The 22,709-nt window shown below is 41.5% G+C and overlaps 1 protein-coding gene across 2 annotated transcripts in view; it reads right to left on the reverse strand.

Annotated features, from left to right (window-relative positions):
- Window positions 1-22,407, reverse strand: part of LOC101156211 (sodium-dependent lysophosphatidylcholine symporter 1-B) — a 32,569-nt gene extending 10,162 nt beyond the window's left edge. The window contains exons 1-14 of one of the 2 annotated variants that reach the window (XM_023951814.1): window positions 22,166-22,407; window positions 21,230-21,358; window positions 20,685-20,809; window positions 13,415-13,538; window positions 13,253-13,331; window positions 13,010-13,170; window positions 12,558-12,648; window positions 12,065-12,183; window positions 11,858-11,941; window positions 9,737-9,820; window positions 9,533-9,645; window positions 9,313-9,456; window positions 9,032-9,208; window positions 8,833-8,922 (exon numbers count right to left, since the gene is read on the reverse strand). In XM_023951814.1, the coding sequence (XP_023807582.1) occupies window positions 8,880-8,922; window positions 9,032-9,208; window positions 9,313-9,456; window positions 9,533-9,645; window positions 9,737-9,820; window positions 11,858-11,941; window positions 12,065-12,183; window positions 12,558-12,648; window positions 13,010-13,170; window positions 13,253-13,331; window positions 13,415-13,538; window positions 20,685-20,809; window positions 21,230-21,358; window positions 22,166-22,243 (1,551 nt within the window). In that variant the 5' untranslated portion in view covers window positions 22,244-22,407 and the 3' untranslated portion in view covers window positions 8,833-8,879. Of the gene's footprint in view, window positions 1-7,769; window positions 8,923-9,031; window positions 9,209-9,312; window positions 9,457-9,532; window positions 9,646-9,736; window positions 9,821-11,857; window positions 11,942-12,064; window positions 12,184-12,557; window positions 12,649-13,009; window positions 13,171-13,252; window positions 13,332-13,414; window positions 13,539-20,684; window positions 20,810-21,229; window positions 21,359-22,165 lie in introns of those variants that run through there. The other variant, XM_023951813.1, reaches the window with a different exon arrangement.
- Between the last annotated feature and the right edge of the window lie 302 nt (window positions 22,408-22,709).

Below are 22,709 nucleotides of genomic sequence, written 5' to 3' on the forward strand. Positions count from 1 at the left end.
AAACATCAAAAATAATATTTTGAAATCAGTATTCTGAGATTAAAGTTGCAATTGTAATATTATAGTCAGAATTGTGAGATTAAACTGTAAATTATGACAAAATAATCAAAATCTTTAGATTAAAGAAAATAATAAAACAAAATTAGCATTCTGCCAATGGAATTATGACACCAAAATCAGTATTGCAAGAAACAATCAGCATGCATGAAAGTCAGAATTCTGAGATTGACCTCTGAATTATGCTGCCAAAATAAATTTTCTGAAATTAAATCACCAAAATTTGTATTCTGAAATCAGTAAACTGAGAATAAAGTTGGAATTTACATATTAAAGTCAGAATCTTAAGATTAAACTAAGAATTATCCTGAGATCTAAGTAAGAATTAAGAAGTCAAAATCAGAAATTACTAATTAAGCACCACATAAATTTATGGGAAAGAACAGTGGAAGATGAAATGAGATCAGAGGTGAGTATTCAATAGCCGTCTGTGGTTAAAATTAAATTCCCAAATTCTGGCTCTAGCATAAGAACTGAGAGATTAAATTATTATTATTATTATTATTATTATTTATTATTGGGTCTGTGATTATTATTATGCTCTCATTTGCAGGTTTAATTGATTTGTTATTTTTAAACCAATGAAAGGAACAAGACAGTTTTTTTTTTAGTTTTGGTCTTGTGGGGAACTGCAAACCAGTTTGCTGTATTCCACACTTCCTGCTCAACAGGAGCAACTTGTCTGCAACCCTGGAAAAAATGAAGTCATCGCTGGATATAAGGTTTAGGTTTAGTGTTTGTGACCACATGCAGACATTTCTGTGTTATGTAAAGATTAGGCAAGGCAAGGCAAGGCAAGGCAAGTTTATTTGTATAGCACAATTCATACACAAAGTAATTCAAGGTGCTTCACAAAACAGAAGAATGCATTAAAATCACAATACATCATAGAAATAATCAACATAAAATTTACTTTAAAAGAAAAGAAAAAAAAATTTGAAAACTGATTTAAAAATAAAGGAAGGAAAGGAAAGAAAAGTGCAGATAGGACCTTTCAGTCAAGATTAAAACTGCAAGTACACAAAGAGAAAAACAACACCATAAGATCAATCTCACTTTCTAATTTTAGCACATTCCAGTAACTTTTTTTTTCAATGGAGCTGTTTACAGATTACACAAAAAAAAAAAAAAAAAAAAACTTTTCAACACAAATCAGAAAACATTATTGTTAGAGTGCGATGTCTGTCATTATAGACAATCTTTGTTCTGGAATACGTCATTACGTCAGCATATGTAAACGTTTCTTTTACGTGCAGTTGAAGATAAAAAAAAAAAAAAAAAAAAAAACGTGCAGTTGAAGATAAAAAGGAAAGCGGGACCCTTCATGTGTGGAGAAAGACGAAGTGAGTGGGGACTGCACTTCAAGTGAACAGAAATTGTTTCCTGTGTCCATTTGTGAGAGCTAAGTAGCAAACTCGGTGTGTGGAGAAGAAGGATGTCTTTGACGGCTGCAGCGTCGGGAGAGAGTTCCCGGGCAGCGAGAGAGACAACGGCTGCGCGAGAGCCAACAATAAAAGGAAATAAGAAGGTTTCCAAACCTATATTAGAGCTATAAAAAACTCACAAGAGTGTTTTATCTCAGAGAAGTTGGATTGGAGCTACAGTTTTCATTTTCGGTCAGAAAAGCTGTTGAATCTATTTTAGGAGTAATGTTCATCCCACAGAAACTCAACTGTAACACCTCTTGATGACAGTCAAGTGCTGTTTACTTTGCACAGCTTTAAAAAAACAACCCAAATGAGCCTTTACAACAACTTCAAATTCATAGATCACAAAAAATCCTTATTATATGGGGCTGTTCTCATATTTATCCTTATATTTCACAACTAACCTCAAAATCTTAATAGCTGCATTGATTCAAGGAAGGAATTTCCTATGATTGGACTAAGAAGATTTTGCAATAAAAGTTATACTGAAGATCGTTTAAGGAATATTATCAGGTCCTTGAATTTGCTGCTGAATCGCTGAAATTTGGAAACCACTTGTCCAACTGTTCTTTAAGTGCCGTTCTGTAAAACCACAGACTGGAACAACAGCAACATGGAAAATTTGTAGATTTCTTCATTAAAAACCATTGAGCGTTTTCTTAGACTAAATTAAAAAAAAACTGACAGAGAAAACGTACAGATTTAGTGTAGTTTGATAAGATCTGCATCGGTTCTGATGTTTGTAGTTTGTGAAATCTCCAGACTGTGAGGTAGACTGATGAGATAGTCCCAACTCCAGACTGAGTATCCACACACAGATGCTGGAGAAATATGACAGCAGGAAAAATGAGCTGAAGTTTGGTTCTTGTGCCATCTACTGGATGGAGATTTCACCACACAGAAAAATGGGGACTTTGTCTAAACCCTACAAAAAGTTACACCATCACTTCTGCCTAGTATTCTAATATTCCTATATACCCAACAAAATGTATTTTTCATGAAAAATACATCAAAACGTGACAACACAAGATAAAATAGAGTGGTTTGCTTTTGTTTTCGACTGTGGGATGTGTAATAAAATGAAAAGAAAAACATAGGAAGTTCCTAAAAACACAAAATTACTGAAAACTTAGGAATTGAGAACAAAAATTTCCTAAACAATAAAAAAATGATACTAGGAACTTGGTCTTCGGCCCACCCATTCCTCGCACATGGGATACTTTCCCGGTGAAGGCACAGACTCCTTAACACGCGACATATTGAAATTAATGTAAATAATTTTGCTCGGGTGGAAAAATCACCCGAGCAAATATAGATAGTGCTCAAATGTTAAGACACACTAGTCTGCCTCAAGACCAGACTTGACTTTGGTCTTCAGGTTTGGGATTTATGTACAATACCCATGTGTGTATTCTTAGTTTTTTTTTTATCTTCAAGACATTACTGCAGAACTCAAAATATAAAGTTCTCCTTTGAATTAGGAAAACAGACATACCAACTGCCTGTAGTTGTGTCTCCATGAATTGTTAACAGTAGTTCAATGACATTTTGTGACCATAACTATCTGTTTTAACTGTAGGTTTTTTTTGTTTTTTTTTAAATGGTAAATGGCGTATACTTGTATAGCGCCTTTCTTCCTACAAGGACAAAGCGCTTTACAGTCACAGACCCATTCACCCAGTCACACACACATTCACACACACATTCATACACTGATGGCGGCTCCGCTGCCAAACACAGGCGCCTGCCTACCACCAGAGGCAAGGTGGGGTTCAGTGTCTTGCTCAAGGACACTTCGACTCATGGGTGTGCAAGGCGGGAATCGAACCTGCAATCTTATGATCATGGGTCGACCGCCCTACCGCTGCACCACGGCCGCCTTAACTGTAGGTTTTAAGGCTTTAGATGTGGAGCTGCAAAACAGAACTTTAGGTAATCTTTGCCTCAGGGTCAGTTAACTTGTCCTTCTCATTTATGACTGTTTTCAGCACATTTTTGGTTCCTATTTGTTCCAACTGAATTGATTCATAGATTACTCAAAACTTCTCTGCATTTTAATACCGACTCTCTGGACAAAAGGATAATGATTCTGTGAAAATTTCACTGAAACCAAGAATAAAAAACAGTTTTCGACATTTCACATGAAATTTAGTCAAAGTTATCGTTGACCTTTGCATTTTGGGTTATTGAACTAGATTCGCCACATCTCCTATGGGGACTATTAAGAACAAAGCGCAAGAAAATTGACATTTATTACCAGGATGCCAGTCACAACTTGCAGTCGTCACATTAAAGAACAGGCAGAGATGGTTAATTGACAGATTTTTATTGGCTTAATGCAGCTAAAATTAAGCAGCAGCAGTAAAGCTCTTCTTGATCAGGAGCACCTGTGAAAGCAGATATATTTAAATAGTTAGGTTTACAGCTGCTGCACTGCGTATCTTTTTGTATTCAATGTCTGATTGTGGTGACTCACCTCTGTTTTCTGTTAGGAGTGGTCTGCCAGCAAAAGAGGTTGCTAAGGGTAAAAGAACCTTAAATTGGTTCCGGGGAGGGAACCCAAATCATTGTAAAGTCAAGAGAGGAGATATAAAGTAGTAATTTTATTATTTGAGTGAATTTTACATGGGTTAAAAAGAGTTTAGTGAGTTATATTTTTCTATGGGTAAATATCTATTTTATAGGGGTTGGGGAAACTTTGAATGTGCATATATATATATATATATATATATAGATAGATATATAGATATCTATATCTATATGTCTATATAGATATATAGATATAGATATATATTTATATATTTATAGATATATATATAAAAACGCCCCTCTCACCCTCCGCGGGTGGTTTCTCCTCCAAGCTCGGGTCCTCTACCAGAGGCCTGGGAGCTTGAGGGTCCTGCAGTATCTTAGCTGTTCCTAGTACTGCACTTTTCTGGACTGAGAGGTCTGAGGTCTTTCCAGGTATCTGTTGTAGCCACTCCTCCAGCTTGGGGGTTACTGCCCCGAGTGCTCCAATTACCACAGGCACCACTGTCACCTTCACTTTCCAGGCTTTCTCCAGTTTTTCTCTGAGTCCCTGGTATTTCTCCAGTTTCTCATGTTCCTTCTTCCTGATGTTCCCATCGCTTGGCACTGCCACATCCACCACAACGGCTTTCCTCTGTTCTTTATCCACCACTACAATGTCTGGTTGGTTTGCCATTACCATCCTATCAGTCTGGATCTGGAAGTCCCACAGGATCTTTGCCCTCTCATTCTCTACCACCTTCGGAGGTGTTTCCCATTTTGACCTTGGGGTTTCCAGTTCATATTCTGCACACATGTTCCTGTATATTATTCCAGCCACTTGATTGTGGCGCTCCATGTATGCTTTCCCTGCCAGCATCTTACACCCTGCAGTTATGTGCTGGATTGTTTCAGGCTCTTTGCACAGCCTACACCTTGGGTCTTGTCTGGTGTGGTAGATCTGAGCCTCTATTGCTCTGGTGCTCAGGGCTTGTTCCTGAGCTGCCAGGCTGAGTGCTTCAGTACTGTCCTGTAGGCCAGCCCTTTCTAGCCATTGGTGGGACGTCTTGATATCAGCCACTTCAGTTATGGTCCAGTGGTACATCCCATGCAGGGGTCTGTCCTCCTATGAGGATCTGTCCTCCAGCACTGCATCCTCTGATCTCCATTGCCTGAGACACATTGAGCTTGATGTATTCATGCATCTTAGATGTTTTATCCTGGATAGTGGCTTCTACGCTCACTAGTCCCTGGCCTCCTTCCTTGCGGCTAGCATACAGTCTCAGTGTGCTGGATTTGGGGTGGAACCCTCCATGCGTGGTGAGGAGCTTTCGTGTTTTAACATCCATGGTCTTTATCTCTTCCTTTGGTCATCTTATTATTCTTGCAGGGTATCTGTTAACTGGCAGTGCGTAGCTGTTTATTGCCCGGGTCATATTTTTGCCATTGAGCTGGCTTCTCAGGACTTGCCTTACTCGTTGGAAGTATTTAGCTGTTGCAGCTTTCCTCGTTGCCTGCTCCAGGTTGCCATTTGCCTGCGGAATTCCAAGGTACTTGTAACTGTCCTCAATGTCTGCTATTGTTCTTTCTGGGATTGAGACCCCTCCTGCGTGGACTACCTTGCCTCTCTTTGTCACCATCCGGTTGCATTTCTCGATCCCAAATGACATCCCAATGTCAGTACTGTAGATCCTGGCGGTGTGGATCAGGGAGTCAATGTCATGCTCGCTCTTAGCATATAGCTTGATGTCATCCATGTAGATGAGGTGACTGATGTTGGCCCCATTTCTGAGTCGGTATCCATAGCCAGTCTTGTTGATTATTTGGCTGAGGGGGTTCAGACCTATGCAGAACATCAGTGGGGACAGAGCATCACCTTGGTATATCCCACATTTGATGGACACTTGTGCATGTGGCCTGCCATTGGCTTCAAGGGTGGTTTTCCACAGCTTCATTGAGTTTCCTATGAAAGCTCTTGGAGTCCTGTTGATGTTTTACAGCTCCAAGCATTCAGTGCTCCACGTGTGTGGCATTGAGTCATAGGCTTTCTTGTAATCAATCCAGGCTGTGCACAGGTTGGCGTGTCGTGACCTGCAGTCTTGAGCGACTGTTCTGTCAACCAGGAGTTGGTGTTTGGCTCTTCTGGAGTTTCTACCAATGCCCTTCTGTGTGTTGCTCATGTATTGATCCATGTGCCTATTTATCTTGGTTGCAATGATGTCCGACATGAGCTTCCATGTTGTGGAGAGACAGGTCTGCCGGTAGTTGGATGGGACTGCACCCTCCGAGTGATCCTTCTGGATCAGGAGTGTTCGCCCTTCCGTTAGCCATTCGGGGTGAGTCCCATCTCTTAGCAGCTGGTTCATTTGTGCTGCCAGGCGCTCGTGGAGTGCGGTAAGCTTCTTTAGCCAGTAGGCATGTATCATGTCAGGGCCCGGTGCTGTTCAGTTCTTCATGCCTGAGACTCTTTCTTGGATGTCTGCCACTGTGACGGATACTGGATTCTGTTCAGGGAGGTAGCTATGTTTTTTTCTCAGAGAAACCAGCAACTGGGCATTGCTGTTATGCGCTGCCTCTTTCTCCCATATACTTTTCCAGTAATGTTCATTTTCCAGCCTTGGTGGGTCTGCTCAGCTGTTTTGACCCTGCCACTGAGCGTACACTTTAGCAGGCTGAAAGTTTTGAGCCAAACCCAAGTCCTGAGACTCTGCTTGTGCTTCTACCATGATAGCCTTCAAGACTACGAGCTAAACGTGATATTGCCATGTGACAGACTGGCGACTTGTCCAAGGTGTAATCTTCCTTCACCCAACAATAGCTGGGATAGGCTCCAGCAACCCAGTGCCGGACAGGGATTCAGCAGGTTCACAAAATAGATGGATTACCAGATTATCCAGTTATTAAGTCAAATTATTTAAGCACTGAATCAGAGTAAAATAAAATGAAAATCATCTGTGCTTTTTCATATTTAACTTAATTTGAATAAGTTTAAAGAATATGATGGCTTTAGACCAAACATTCATTTCTATAGGAAGAGTTGATGCTGGAGAAATTTCCCTGCATTTCCTGCAACAATCTGTGTTGCCAGATCAACTTTTTTCCATCAACTTTAGGTTTTAATGGTGGGGAAACGACTTGCAAATATTATTTGCTGATTGTTTTTTAGGTTTAATTTCCAAAAGGTGATATTTGGAAATGACTTTTTGTTTTGGGGAGGTTGATCAAAGCGGTATATACCTTTAGGTCACCAGCGCTATACAAGTATACGCCATTTACATTTACTTTGGTCTCCTTTAGAGGCAGAAAGAGTGTACAAAAATAATACATCACCTAACTGCAGATGCTGAAGTAAAGTTTTGAATCAATTGATTGGTCATAAAAAAAGTTAGTGATTTTGCTAATATTTTATGTCAAAAAACTACTTATGACAGATTTGTCTTTTTTTGGCCTTTGTTTTCATTTCAAGCTCACTGCACATTACTGATACTTCACAAACATTACCAACTAGATTGTTGTGTTTCTGAAATTTGCAGAAAACTTACTGAGGATTACAATTTTTACCAAGTTACTCAAGCAAATGTTACTCAGCAACTGTGACTTGTTCACTTTTATACATTATAGAATTTATAAACTCCTAGGAACACAGGAACTAAATCCAGTTACAAAAAATATTCAAAACTTTCTCTGAATAATGATAAACTCATTCACTGACTTAAATTCTCATTCAACATACAATATTTACAACTCTGGCCCTGATTAACATTTAGACTCAAAGAGTAGGAGATACAATGTTTTATTTTTTATACATTTAAATATAGTGCAATTTCAGGGCTTGACATCCCCCTGACCTCATCCCAAGGTAAACATCAGAAAAACATGTTTTCACACAGCACTTTTCAATAAAACATTCAGTTTAGACCACTTCTTTGTGTCAGACAATACAAAAATCGCAACAATTTTCAAAAAACAAAAGCACGATTTGTGACGATTTTATATTTTGTTTTGTATTTCAAAGTCACTCAGTTTCACTATTATTCATTTATGCTTCCAGAAGATCAACTAGTATCCCTTAGGGATGTCATTTGAGGAAATGGTTACATAAAGTCTGCTCTTTGAAAGCTGGAACAAGTCAAATGAACAGATTTCCCACCAGTGTTGAGTTTCTCAGTGACGGCTCAGATACAAACATGATGCTTTGAGTCACATTTAAATATGAAACAATTCTGCATCATGTGACTATAACTTCAAGTGCAGACTAAAAGTTTATCTTACTTTCTGCCAAATTGAACAAAAACAACAAAAAAAAGTGATTTTGTAATGACATACAACTCCACTTAGTGGATCAATGCATAAATGCTTAGATGAATGCAGCATCAAATGGTAAAATCTCACCTTTTTTTCTCCTTGAGTGCAAATCAGATCTCAAACAATAAAACGTCTTGAGTCACATTAGCAACAGACAAGGCTGTAGCTGCAGGCACTGATGGTGTAACGCAACCACACTAGGGGAAAAACATGGAGATGATGGGAAAGCAGGTGGAAAACTGGGGTTCCCAAAAGGAAATGCCCTGAAACACAAACCAAAGCCTTGTGGATTCTCAGAGTAAACATTAAATCTTTGGGAAAACTTGTATGTTTGGCATGTTTGAGCCAGATAAAAGCTTTAAAACAGAAGAGTTGAAAATGAAAAGAAAAGCTTTGGATCTGATGCTGCAAAAACACTTGAACTTGTTTCTCACAAGTGTCCAGAAATGTTTACTTTATACAAAGATTCCACTAGGTGGCACTATGGAGCTATAGATGCCCATGAACGCAGATCAGCACTTGTGTTAATGCTGATCTCATCAGTCTCCTTTTCTGCTGGTGTCTGTCGTCTGTCCTCTCACGCTACGCAATGCTGCCAAGTTCTTGGGTTTCGGACTCAGATTCTCTAAAAATTAATCAGAGAAGAGAAAAAAAATGTTTGTTTTTTGGATAATTATCGTAGAACTGATAGTGATAGTAACAGGAGCTAAAAACAAGAAGACTTTTTTACTCACAGGCTGGCCTGCAGTACTTTGCTGTTGCTTTGCCTCCTTTCCTCATCGATGGGGTACATCCTTAATATCAACAACCCCACAATAATGAGAGCTATGGGAAATGCAGAGACCAGCACTTTCAGAGTTGTACTGACAGATTCTGGCTGAAAGCAGTTTCCGGTCACATATCCAGCAAATCTGGGGAAAAAATGTTCAGAGTTTGGCAAATGGCTCTTCACAAGATTATAAGTCAGATATTAGAATTAGGAAAACACACACATCTGCATAACAAAGTTACTTACTTTAGACAGAGAGTAGAAATACCCAGAGATAAGCCAGAGGCAAATTTGATGAAGAAAACATAGAAAGAGTAGAAGACTGCTTCATGGCCATGAACATTTGGATTGGTGACTTTGAAGTCATCCACCACATCGGGAAGCATTGACCTGAAGAACCACATTCAAAAATGACTTTAGGGGGAAGGAAAAAAGTAACCAAAAAACTGGATTCATGGATGTTCACCAAGGCAGGAGGAAAGACGCTCCCACGCTCATGCCAGCCGCCACAGACACCACGTATGACAAAGCCAGGTTGCTCTTGACAGAAACGATTAGGATGATGAAGGGAATAGCCCACTGCAAGAACACAAAAACATGTCAGCGACCCTGCAAGAAAATGTTGTGACTTCTTTAGAAGTAGTCACAGAAGATAACAGTCGACACTCACCAGGTTCCCGCAGAAAGCTGCAGTCTTCTTCCCAAACCTGGTCAGAAACCACTGCCACCATGGAATGGTTAGACCCGCAGAGAGCTGAAAAATACAATATGTGAATATAGTAAAAGCAGGAAGAAGCAATGGAAATTAAGGCCAATTGGATCTATCAGATAAAAAATAAATTCTATATATTTTGTTCTCAGAGGCAGAGAATGAGAATCTAACTATGTCAAAATGTCAAACAGCTTACTGTTAAGAATTAGAATCAGTTTTACTATAGAAAACCAAGAAATCAAGAAGAGTGTGTTTCATGTGTAGTGTTTTGGACAAAGCATCCTGTATTGAAGTATCTTTTTATCTTCCTTTTTGTGGAGAAGAATATATAATATAGAATATAGAAGAACATAGAAAACTAACAAGATACTGATCAAACCTGTTTTCTTATTGCGCTCTAAAAGAAACGTTCCATTTCAGGCTTTTGGTGTTTTTAATATCTTCTTGTGGCATTTGTCCTGATGATGGAGGACAGAAAATTAATCTTAACCTTCCATTTCTGAGTTTTGCTTTTTTCAAGTCGCTGTCAATCAGGAGCAGATGAAAATACGCAAAAAATACAAGACACATTCTGATGCCTCCACTTGCAGACAAATAGATCCATGTACGTTTTTGATTCCTTGTCGGAGCTGGAATCTGGATCAAAACTGTGCGGCTGGACAGCTCCAATATTGCTCACTATTTTTTTGTATCGGTATTGTTAGGCTAGGGGTGTGAGGGGCTGTGAACGAGTAACAGAGTGTGTAAACAGAGCGCAAAGTGAAGAGACAAGGGGGGCGGCCTTACTCCAAGTCAACAGTTCCAGCCACAACTCAGAGGAGAATTTCTCATGAATTACTGCCTCTATGCAGAAACTATGTCCTAGAAAACAACACACGTTTTAGCTAAAAACGACTCAATCATTAAAATACCACTGGAAACTTGTTTTGAGACAAAAAGTTTGAATATTTTTTTCTTTAATTGTGATAAACCTAACAGTAATATCAAAAAAGTCATATCAAAAAAGGAGAAAAAAACCTATTATACTATACTATATTTTTCTTGTTTTTATGGCAAATTTATCAAATAATTTTACATTTTTATAAAAAAATGTAACAGATTTGACTCCATGGAGAATGTGAAGAATAGTTAGAAACTGCCTTCAACCTTTATTACACTAATGGTTTAAACTTTATTCACTGAGCATGTATTGTCATCTCAGAATTAAATTACATTTGAAGACAGCACAGCCAAGCTATTTTCCTCACAGTTTATTCTCATACTCCCTTTTTCTGTGCATGTGTGATCTGCTGAGCAGGCCTCAGAGTTATCTTCACTTTAGCCTTGGAGCTTCTCTCCAGCAGTAACCTGTGGGCGTGATTTTCACATGGGGTCCATCGGACGATCTTCTGAATATGCAAATGCAGGGTTTTTATACCAAGCCCATCCCTGAGCTCGTTGGTTCGGACTTTGAATGCACCATGTTCATCTGTCTGTCCCTTCGTGTTTGTACGAAGTAAAACCTCCACAAAAGATAAGTAACTGTCTCTGAGTCTTATTCATTATTTCTGTGTGCAAGAAACTGACGAGGTTACGAACTAATATAATACAGTCCTTTCTAGACAATCCAGTTTCTTCACAGAAAACATATAAAAGTGATAAAAGGTTGGAATGTGCTGAAGGTGTAAATTAAACTCTGTTGGAGCTGAATAGGACGGGATAAATAGATTTATGAAACCCAAACATCTGTTCTGATCAAACCACAGAATCCTAGAAGATTCTGGGATTCTGTGGTTTCATCAGAACAGAGGTTCTCTCCTGCAATTCGAATGTTATCCATAAAAAAGCAGGACTCAGCCAACACACAAAAAAAGAACACCACCGCTAGATATTGGCACAAAAAACTAGTAACAAAACTGTACGGTTTATCCTCGTCTCACGCAGTCTTGGCACATAATTATAATGACGTGTGGGGTTCAGGCTCCCGGGAGTCTCAGGAACACACTCTGACACCTAAAAATCTCCCCTTTTAACATCAGAGAGTTCAGAGAAGCAGCTCAAACCAAGCTCTGGAACAAAGTTATGAGTCAAATCACTCACCATAATCACCAGGAGAATATTCTGGAAGTCTTTCCTCTGGCCAAGAGCATATGATAAGAAAAGACTGAAGTTTCCTTCCACTAACTGCAAAGAAAACATCAGGAAGTCAAGTATCAAAGCAAACTTACACTAATATACATTAGAAACCTTATAACCATATAACTTAATTGATTTATTAAAGACTAAAGGAGGAAAATAAAGGATTACCAGGAAACCCAGAGTTGTGCAGAGAAAGGCAGAGACCAGTTTGACATATGGTCCGTGGCTGACGACCAGCTTCAAGCCCTGGCGGAAAGTGAGCGGCTTTGACTTTCTCTTTACGCACTCTACAATCAGAGAGAAAAGACTAAATAACAAAAAAATATAAATGAAGTTTTGGATTAAAAAATTGGATACATAAAAAGTTATGTTTATACATTTTTGTTAAAAAAAAAAGTTAAAGCATGTGGCAAAACCAAAGAAAAAAGTCACGAGTTTTTGTATGAGAGGTTTTTGGCTTTGCACGTCTTTTTGACCAAATTTTGCTTCACTCCAAGCAAAAACCTTTCAAATAATAAACAAATTGTAGAATCTCAATGCTTTGCAAGTCTTGAGATTGTCTTTCCTTTGACTGACTTCTTCTGTGCGCCTGATTCATTCATTGGGAACAGGTGTTGTTTTGCATGACATTGTTTTTCTTTTTCTGCTGGAGAGTTCAAACCTTTCTGCTCCTTCACACCCAAAAACAGGATCACAGAACACAGGATGTAGATGATGCAGATGACTCCTGAAGAAATCATATACGCTTTTTTCTAAGGACAGACAAGTTTGGAAAAACCTCTGATTATCGAATGCCTTCCACAACATTTTTGAAGCAGTTTTTGGCATTTGAAGTTTCTGGTGTTTTTCTAATTAATATTGGTTTTCCTTTTAAAACATGAAGATAAATATAGTTTTCTAGTTGTTTTGCTTCAAAATCTGAGGTTAAGATCTTAGCCTAAACATACATTTGTCTGTAGAGTCTTATCCACATTTAATCAACATTTTTGTCTCTATAAAGCTGTAGATTGAAAACAATCACTCTACTGTAGAAAATGTCTCATGTAAATAAATACATAAAAACTAAAAATCTGATGCATCTAATAAGCTAAAATCCAATAATTAATTACTTACTGATTCCTCTAGTGAGGTTATGGTTCTATTGACTGTTGGTGGGATTGTGCTGTTCTTGTAATCATCATTGTCATCATCAACAGGACACGTCGAGACGCTACCAACAATCTGTCCTTGGATCGCAGTGCCCAGCATGGAACCCAAGAGCTCCACCGTCATCCCTGCAGAACCGGGTGGGAGGAGTCAGTGCATACGCCACAATACAAAAGAGGAAGTGTTTAACTTTGCAGCAGTCTGACATACGATATGCTGTGGCGGAATCCCGCTCCTCCTGTTTGGTGCTGATAAACATGGTGAGGGCTGAATATGGCACATGGAAGCACTGCAATACATAAAACCAACACTGTTAAAAACACTGATCAGTTGAAGCGGATCGTCCAAGGATTTTGAGATGAAGGTACAAACCGTTTGCATAGACTGGAAGAGGCAGTAAAATACCAGAAACCAGAGGACCTTCCCTTCTTCAAAATGAGGCACGTACCAAATCAAGAAGTATGTCAACACTGCGAACGGAGTGGAGCAGAGGATCCTGGATGGAAGAGTGAGGACAAACAGAAGTTGTGGGCACTTGTGCCAGATAGCAGCTCACATGAGGAAAACAAGGGCGCACATAGATCTAGTCGTCTTCAAGTGGATGTATCAGGATGGAGCAGAGCAGGAAGCTTGTGGCCCCACCCAGAGAATTTTTGTGCAACAAATACAATCTTTTCAAACAGCATTTTTTTCATCTGCTCCTGATTCACAACGATTTTAATAAAGAAATATTCAGAAATGCAGTTTTACACCTAGTATCCTTTCAGTTGTCCATCATCAGAAAACTGCACCAAGAACATAGAAAAACACCATTTTCCATCGGAGTGGGTATTTAACTCCATTAGTCAGCGTTTCCTTTTGAATAATCCCTCTAATCCTATTTATTTCAACAAAACTGGAGTCAGTCAAGACTGCATTGTGTGTGTGTGTGTGTGTGTGTGTGTGTGTGTGTGTGTTGGGGGTCGGCCGGACCAATAGCAGATCTACTCCAATTTAGCTCTTTCTCCCCCCCACAATGTTTTTTTTAACTCTGCAGCTCTTTGTGTGCAGTGCTTTGCTCCCAGATACGCATGAAAGGGAGCTACTGACCGGCCGCTGCCGTCAGGATGGAGAGAGCCCTAGCTGCCGATATTTAGCTACTTGTCTGGCGGGGCTGCCCCCAATTTTCTACAGCAGCACAGGAAGAGTTAGCTCTTCATGCATTCCTATGCGTCCGTGTTGCCACGCCCCAGACCCTGGAGGAAGCAACACGGGCGGAGGCCATCCTCTCCACCTCACGTGCGGTGTCCAGCGCTCAACCCTGCTTGAGGATGGTCAACCACGATGAGGAAACAGACGACATTTTCAGAGTCCAGTCATCTATGTCACAGCCATCTCAGCGTCATTCACTAGCCACCCGACGACCACACCGTCCCGTCGCAGTAACCGGTGTGGTGAGCACAGGCACATCGCACGCAACTGCCCTGCGCCAGCACCAAAGACCAGAACAGGGTCGCCTAAGGGACACGACAACGGGATGGTCAGATAAGGGGCTGCCATCCCAACCACTAACACCCCTCTAAGGCCAATTCACACTGGTTGGGCGTCTAGGTCACACCAGAGGGTTTTACTTGAACTGTCAGCTAGAAGATCTACATTGTCAGGCTCTAATGGACACCGGGTCTACAACCTCATTTTGCAGCCGGACGTTCATAACTCATGGACACCCAGCTAATGACTGTAACTGAAGAAAAAGCTGGTCTGGTTGTGCGGAAGCTGCAGAACTGGAGGACAGGACATTTTGCATGAATTTAAGCTGGCCAATATTACGGAGCCCTGCATTATTGGCTTTGACCTCATGTCCCGCTGGGGGGGGGTTCGATTGATGCCGCCCAAGCAAGCATTGCCGTTGGGGCAGAGACCGTGGCTCCAACGTGGAAGAATGAAAAACTCGTCTTTCTCTTTCGGCTTTTCCCATCAGGGGTCGCCACAGCGAATCATCCTTTTCCACCTCACTCTATCATGGACATCTTCTACCCTAACATTAGCCAACTTCATGTCCTCTGTTAAGACATCCATGTATCTCCTCTTTGGCCGTCCTCTTGCCCTCCTGCCAGGCAGCTCCATCTCCAACATCCTTCTACCAATATATCCACTATCCCTCCTCTGAACATGTCCAAACCATCTCAGTCTGGCTTCTCTGACTTTGTCGCTAACACAGGCAACATGAGCCGTCCCTCTGATGTACTCGTTCCTTATCCTGTCTAACCTGGTCACTCCTAAGGAGAACCTCAACATCTTCATCTCCGCTACCTCCATCTCAGCCTCTTGTCTCTGTCTCACTGCTACCGTCTCTAACCCATAGAGCAGAGCTGGTCTCACCACTGTCTTGTACACCTTTCCTTTGAGTCTTGCTGGCACTCTTCTGTCACACAACACTCCTGACACTTTCCTCCAACCGCTCCAACCTGCCTGCACTCGCCTCTTCACCTCTTTTCCACACTCCCCATCACACTGAACTGTTGATCCCAAGTACTTAAACTCCTGCACCTTCTTCACCTCAGTCCCCTGTAACCTAACGCTTCTACCTTGATCCCTCTCGTTCAGACACATGTATTCTGTCTTACTACGACTGACCTTCATACCTCTTCTTTCCAGAGCAAACCTCCACCTCTCTAGCTGTTCCTCCACCTGCTCTCTACTCTCACTGCAAATTACAATGTCATCCGCAAACATCATTGTCCAGGGAGATTCCTGTCTTACCTCGTCTGTCAGCCTGTCCATCAGCATAGCAAACAAAAAAGGACTCAAAGCTGATCCTTGGTGTAGTCCCACCTCCACCTTGAACTCCTCTGTCTGACCTACAGCACATCTCACCACCGTCATACTTCTCTCATACATGTCCTGAACTACTCTGACATACTTTTCTGCCACTCCAGACGACCTCATACAGTACCACAGCTCCTCCCTCGGCACCCTGTCATACGCCTTCTCTAAATCTACGAACACACAATGCAGCTCCTTCTGACCTTCTCTGTACTTTTCCATCAACATTCTCAAAGCAAAAATGGCATCAGTGGTGCTCTTACGGGGCATGAAACCATACTGCTGCTCACAAATCTCCACCTTCTTCCTAAGCCTGGCTTCCACTACTCTTTCCCACAGCTTCATTGTGTGGCTCATCAACTTTATTCCTCTATAGTTGCTGCAGTTCTGCGTGTCACCCTTGTTCTTAAAGATTGGGACCAGAACGCTTCTCCTCCATTCCTCAGGCATCTTCTCACTCTCTAAAATCCTATTGAACAACCTTGTTAGAAATTCCACTGCTGTCTCTCCTAGGCACTTCCATACCTCCACAGGTACGTCATCAGGACCAACGGCCTTTCCGCTCTTCATCCTTTTCAGAGCCTTCCTAACCTCATCCTTTCCAATCTCTGCTACTTCCTGCTCCACAACAACCACATCTTCCTCCCTTCTTTCCCTGTCATTTTCCTCGTTCATCAGCTCCTCAAAATACTCCTTCCATCTTTTCTGTACACTCTCTTGGGTTGTTAGCACCTTTCCATCTCTGTCCTTAATCACCCTTATCTGTTGCACGTCCTTCCCATCTCTGTCTCTCTGTCTGGCTAGCCTGTACAAGTCCTTCTCTCCTTCCTTTGTGTCTAACCTGTCATATAGCTCATCGTAAGCTTTCTGTTTGGCCTTTGCCACCTCTCTCTTCACTTTACGCTGCGCTTCCTTGTACTCCTGTCTACCTTCCTCAGTCCTTTCTACATCCCACTTCCTTTTAGCCAACCTCTTCCTCTGGACGCATTCCTGTACTTCCTCATTCCACCACCAAGTCTCTTTACCGTCTTTCCTCTTTCCAGATGACACACCTAGCACCTTCCTACCTGTTTCCCTGATAATCTCTGCTGTAGTTTCCCAGTCCTCTGGAAGCTCATCCTGACCACCCAGGACCTGCCTCAACTTCTGCCTAAATTCCTCACAAGTTTCTTCATTCTGTAGCTTCCACCACTTGGTCTTCTTTTCTGTTTTCCCCTCTCTTCTTCTTCCTGACCTCCAGAGTCATCTTACACACCACCATGCGGTGCTGTCTGGCTACACTCTCTCCTACCACCACTTTGCAGTCATTAACCTCTCTCAAATGACCTCGTCTACGTAGGATGTAGTCCACCTGAGTACTCCTACCTCCACTTCTGTATGTCACTCTATGTTCCTCTCTCTTCTGGAAGTAAGTGTTGACTACAGCCATTTCCATCCTCTTCGCAAAGTCCACCACCATCTGTCCCTCCAGATTCCTTTCCTTCACACCAAACCTGCCCATCACCTCCTCATCACCTCTGTTGCCCTCACCAACATGCCCATTAAAGTCTGCTCCAATAACAACTTTCTCTCCTCTGGGAAAACTCTCTATGACCTCATCCAACTCACTCCAGAATCTCTCCTTCACTTCTAACTCACAGCCAACCTGTGGCGCATACCCACTGACTACATTCACCATCACCCCTTCAATTTCTAACTTTAGGCTCATCATCCTGTCTGAGACTCTTTTCACCTCTAGAACACTGTTTACAAACTCCCCCTTCAGAATCCCTCCTACCCCGTTTCTCTTCCTATCAACACCATGATAGAACAGTTTGTATCCTCCTCCAATACTACGTGCCTTGCTGCCCTTCCACCTTGTCTCCTGCACACACAGTACATCTACCTTCCTTCTCTCCATCATGTCTGCCAGCTCTCTGCCTTTCCCTGTCATTGTGCCAACGTTAAGAGTCCCTATTCTCAAACCTATGTTCCTGCCTTTTCCCTTCTCTCTCTGGCCACGGACCCTTCTGCCTCCCCTCTTTCTTCCACCAACAGTAGTCAAATTTCCACCGACACCCTGTAGGTTAACAGCATCGGTGGCGGTCGTTGTTAACCCGGGCCTCGACCGATCCGGTATGTCTAAAGTGTTGTGGATGATTCGCATGGTTATTTTGGCAATTTTTTACGCCGGATGCCCTTCCTGACGCAACCCTCTCTATTTATCCGGGCTTGGGACCGGCACAGAAGTTACTGGCTTGCAACCCCTGTGGCTAGATTGGAAGAATGAAAAAGAAAAGGAAGAATGAAAAACTATTGACCTAAAATGATTCCTACTGCCAGCGGTGTCGCACCAACTGTCTCACGACACGAGTGAGCGCAGTGAGGCTTACAGTAGCCCGTGGGCGGCACCTGCTGTCTTAGTGAAAAAGAAAAACAGAGACTGGCGGTTCTGTCACCTGTTGGTGCATCCAGACAAGTTCGAGGCCGCCCTAGGTAATCTATGGGAGGTGTTTGTTTCCATCCGAGGAGCCGGTCTAAGACTGAACCTAGCTAAGTACAGCCTCCTAAACAAAGAAACTAAGTTCCTGGGCCATGTGGAGTGGCCATCAACCCAGCCAAGGTGGCAGTTGTGAGAAACTGGCCCACCCCCACAAACGTCAGTAAGCTGCTAAGCTTTCTGGGGTTAGCCTCATACTCCTCATACGCCAACTAACTAACAAGGGACAGAAGTTCAGATGAACTGATTCTTGTGCTGCTTTGTTTGACCAGCTTAGGGCAGCGGCACCAGTCGAGGAGATGTTCACTGGCTTCGGGGCACCGGCTGATCTCCACAGTGACCAAGACAGAAACTTTGATTCCCAGGTGTTTTGTGAGGTTTGCAGTCGCTTGGGGATATAAAAGACAAGAACCACCCCACTTAATCCTCAAAGCGATGGGCTGGTAGAACATTTCAACCGTACCCTGGCCACACAGCTGGTGATCTTGACCTGTCATCACCAGCGGGACTGGGACCGTTTTCTGCCCTTGGCTCTCTGATCTTATCGCACCGCAGTTCAGAAGTCCAGCCAGTGCACACCTGCAGAGATTATGTTTGGATAGGAGCTCTGGACACCGGTGAACTTGGTGTTTGGAGCACCACCTTAACCAGAGATCTTCGGTGGAAAAGAAATGGATTACTGTTGCCGACTCAAGGACCGCCTGCATGAAATCCATGAATTCACCCGTGGAGCATTGGCTGGGGCTGGTGTGCGGCAGAAGAGGGCTTATGACAGCACCGTCAGGGACGTGGTGAGGTGCTGCACTGACTGTCAGATGTGGTTTATAGGCTGCCTGTGCCAGGCAAGGGACCAGCTGTCGCACTTCATCATGACTGACTGGCCCCTTACCAGCCCCTTGTTCCACGGACTATTGAAACAGAAGGTGGACTTATTAACATGGACTCGAACGAGCCAGACCCCAGTTCACCCTCACGCAGACGCCCTGCATATCTCAATGACTTTGTGGTAGATAGGGTTGCCGAGGACGGCTGATCCTTCAGAAGGGGGCTATGTAGTTGGATCTGCTGTCAGAGGGAACAGCGCGGGGGATACAATCCCTTTTGGCTGCTCTGGTCGAATTAGGGGCAAGCACGGATTTCCTTTTGCCTATGTTTCCTGTCATCTGGCTGTTTTACGTCGTTTCACCTTTAGTTATTTCATTCTGTTGTGGTCACTTCTTTTTTGTGCCATGAGTGTGCGAGGGGGAGAGGATGATGACCCCGGTGCAATGTGCATTATGCGTTCTAAAATAAGAGCCTGAAGTTCCTCCTATCTCATCTCTCTGCTTCTTTCATCCTTCTTTCATCCATTTGCTACAATTATTCTCCACAGTGTGAATTATTTTATCAGGTGGAAGCCGGTTGTCGTAGCTGAATAAATGTGGGTTTATTATGGATCTACTCTGCAGCAGAAAAATATGAATGTTAGCATGTGTTTCGAAGGGTTATTCATTTTTTTTGAAAAGATCACCATAAAGGTCCTGCAGGGTGCCACATTTTTCAGCAAAGACAGCTTGATAAGTGAGAACATTTAAAAACAGTCCATTTCTGACAGCTAAATATTTCATTTGCATTTTGCTTTTTGAGACAGAATAAAATTTCAGCCTAAACTCTTCTGACACAGGAAAACCTGTGGTCTTTACTGCAAAACCGCCTCTGTGTTCAGGGAATCAAATGCACACGCGGCTCTTGCCTTGGCCCTCACCATTGGTTCAAATCTGATGGTTGTTGGGGGTTGGACCAATAACAAGCAGAAGATGGCAACTTCTTCTTCCCTTCCCTTACCCCACCAGATCCTCCAACGTGGAGCACAGCCGTTATTTATTTTTATTTTCAGATGCAAATTTCTAGAAAATTATCTAGTTTTAATTTAGAAAAAAAAATTCAGTTTCGTATATCACACTGCAGGTTTAAGTTGTGGTTTCTAAAAAAAGATCATGAAGAAATTCCGCACGCACAGCATGCAGTCCTCTTTCTTCAACACTTTTTTCACTCACATGAGCCACAGTAATGTCATCCAGAAAGGACAACTTGTGTATCTAGGGCTAGGCGTGAAGCCAAGGATGCACGTGTGCTAAATTCTTTCCACACCAGGATGTAAAATTAAAACAGGTGTTGGCACGTTTGAAGTTTGAGGTACACAAGCATATTAACCTCGTGAGATTAATATGCTAAAATGTATGGATCTCTTTATTTCTTCTTCAACATCTCCCTCAGCCTTGTTGCCACCGTTACTGACTTTTTTTTTTTTAATTTCTCCCCGATTGTTTCCTTTTTTTTCTGCACCTCATGTACTTCATCCCTGCTTCAGACACCTACCATGGCATCATGCGACCCACCCTGGTCCATCTACTGTGGCTCACCAGGAACCCCACAGTCGGGTCAGTGATGGCATCCCAGGCCCTCCCCGCAAACAAGATGATGGAGGCATTTAAGGGGTCCAACTAGAGGATTTTGGAGGGGGAAAAAAGTGTTAAATTGAACAAAAGCTGTCTTTTTTTTTAAGTTATCCATTTCAAAGCTCCTGTAGTGATATTGTTCTCTAAGAATAGCAGTAATGAACATTCCTGCTGCGACTAATTGACCAACAAAGAAAGCAGCAGGACTTGACTGCAATAGAAATCTGCTAAACTGCAGATGAATATGTATTGATGAAGAAGAAAAACTGTGTGAACTGGGAAGTGTTCATTTTAACACTGCTGTAGCAGCAAAATCTTTTAACAGACTTCTATTTTGAAAATAATGTTAAACCACAGTGTTCCAACTTTACATCTACTTTTCTTTGTTTATTTTTCTGAAATCTGCTTTACCAATACGATGAATTTTAAATGAAGCCATTAAGTCCATTTCTTTTTTGTTTTTACCTGTGCCACATCTAGCAGGAACATCTGGAGGAAGAAGCCCAGCGCACTGCCTGTAATCTGATAAGGAGCTCCTCCAAAAGCAAAGCAAAGTTTATTGCATACAGACAGCTGAGGTTTTTGCTTTTTCACCTGGAGAAAGAAAAAAAAGAGATTTATGTGACATTGGGAATATATAAAATGACTAGCCCGTTAAAGCTCATAGGATGCTGGAGGTAACATTATTTTTTATGCAGAACAGCTTCCAATCAGCACATATTTATTGTGGGAAAATGTATTTTTTTTTATTCAAGGGAAATCAATTAATCAATTAACACAAATAGCCACAAAAATGAGAAGAGAAATTGCACATAAATTTAAACAAAATTTTAGCAGCAGCTGAGTAGGTGGGGATTTACCCTCCTAAAGTTCAATATTTTAATTTATGCAAATGAGGTGTTCTATTAATCTAGACTAAAATTTGCTGAACTATAAAAATGGATGTGGAATTACTCAGAGCAGATATGATGTGGACTGAAGTGATCCATTCACAGAAACACACTCACACACACTTTCCCTGTTTTTATTTTTATAGGGATGCCAGCTGCCTCCAAACACAAACTGTATTTTAAGTGTTTTGTTTTAACGTGATAAGGAAAATGGGAATGAGTAAGTGCATCTGCTGATGCTGCATTACTCAGAGCACATGACGTTTCTGCACGAGAGGACCGGTGCAGTCAGTGCTGCGGCCCCTTAAGAAAACATGTGTGTTAAATCTATATATTAAAACAACTAAATAAAATACATTTTAAAAAACGGTTCCCAAATGAAAATTCGAGACAAACTATGTGAGATATAAATCTAAAAGACAAACAAACATGAAACTGATACAAAATAAATAGATATGTTTAAAGCCCGTTTCAAATTCAGGCTCTCCTACACACGAGCCAAACGTCTTACCGTCTCGCTGATGTCTTTTTGAGGTTTGAGTGTTTGCAAAGTCCCGGCGTACGATGTGGCGTCCTGTCCTTTTGCCATTGTGCGCGAAAAGTGGAAAATAAAACGATGTTTTTATTTTTGTTTTATGTTATTCAATCCTTTTACTGAGATAAAATAAAATAAAAAAGCGAAAACATTTCAGAACTGCAAGCGGTAACTCAAAGCTTTACTATCTGTTTCGGCTCGCGCATGTGCCGAAGTCATTCATAATCGTGGCTACGTCATCCTGTGACGTATATGTCATTTTGAAGCTTCTGATTGGTCCAATTTCAGCAAGCCCACTTTTTTTTTTTTTTTTTTTTTTTTTTTGCAGAGGATCGCTGCAGCTTTTATTCTCCTTTTCATTCACAAACTTTTTTTTTTTTTTTTTTTTTTTATAGAACACAATACAAAACAATACCAGAACATTTACATAAAAATTACAAAATATGGCGAATACAAAAGAGAATACTATAATTGGAAAGGAAGCAAAAAGAAGAAAAAATTCTTATCAGTATGCAAACAT

Source organism: Oryzias latipes, chromosome 22 (genome assembly GCF_002234675.1).
Source record: "Oryzias latipes chromosome 22, ASM223467v1".
In the NCBI taxonomy this organism is placed as follows: domain Eukaryota; kingdom Metazoa; phylum Chordata; class Actinopteri; order Beloniformes; family Adrianichthyidae; genus Oryzias; species Oryzias latipes.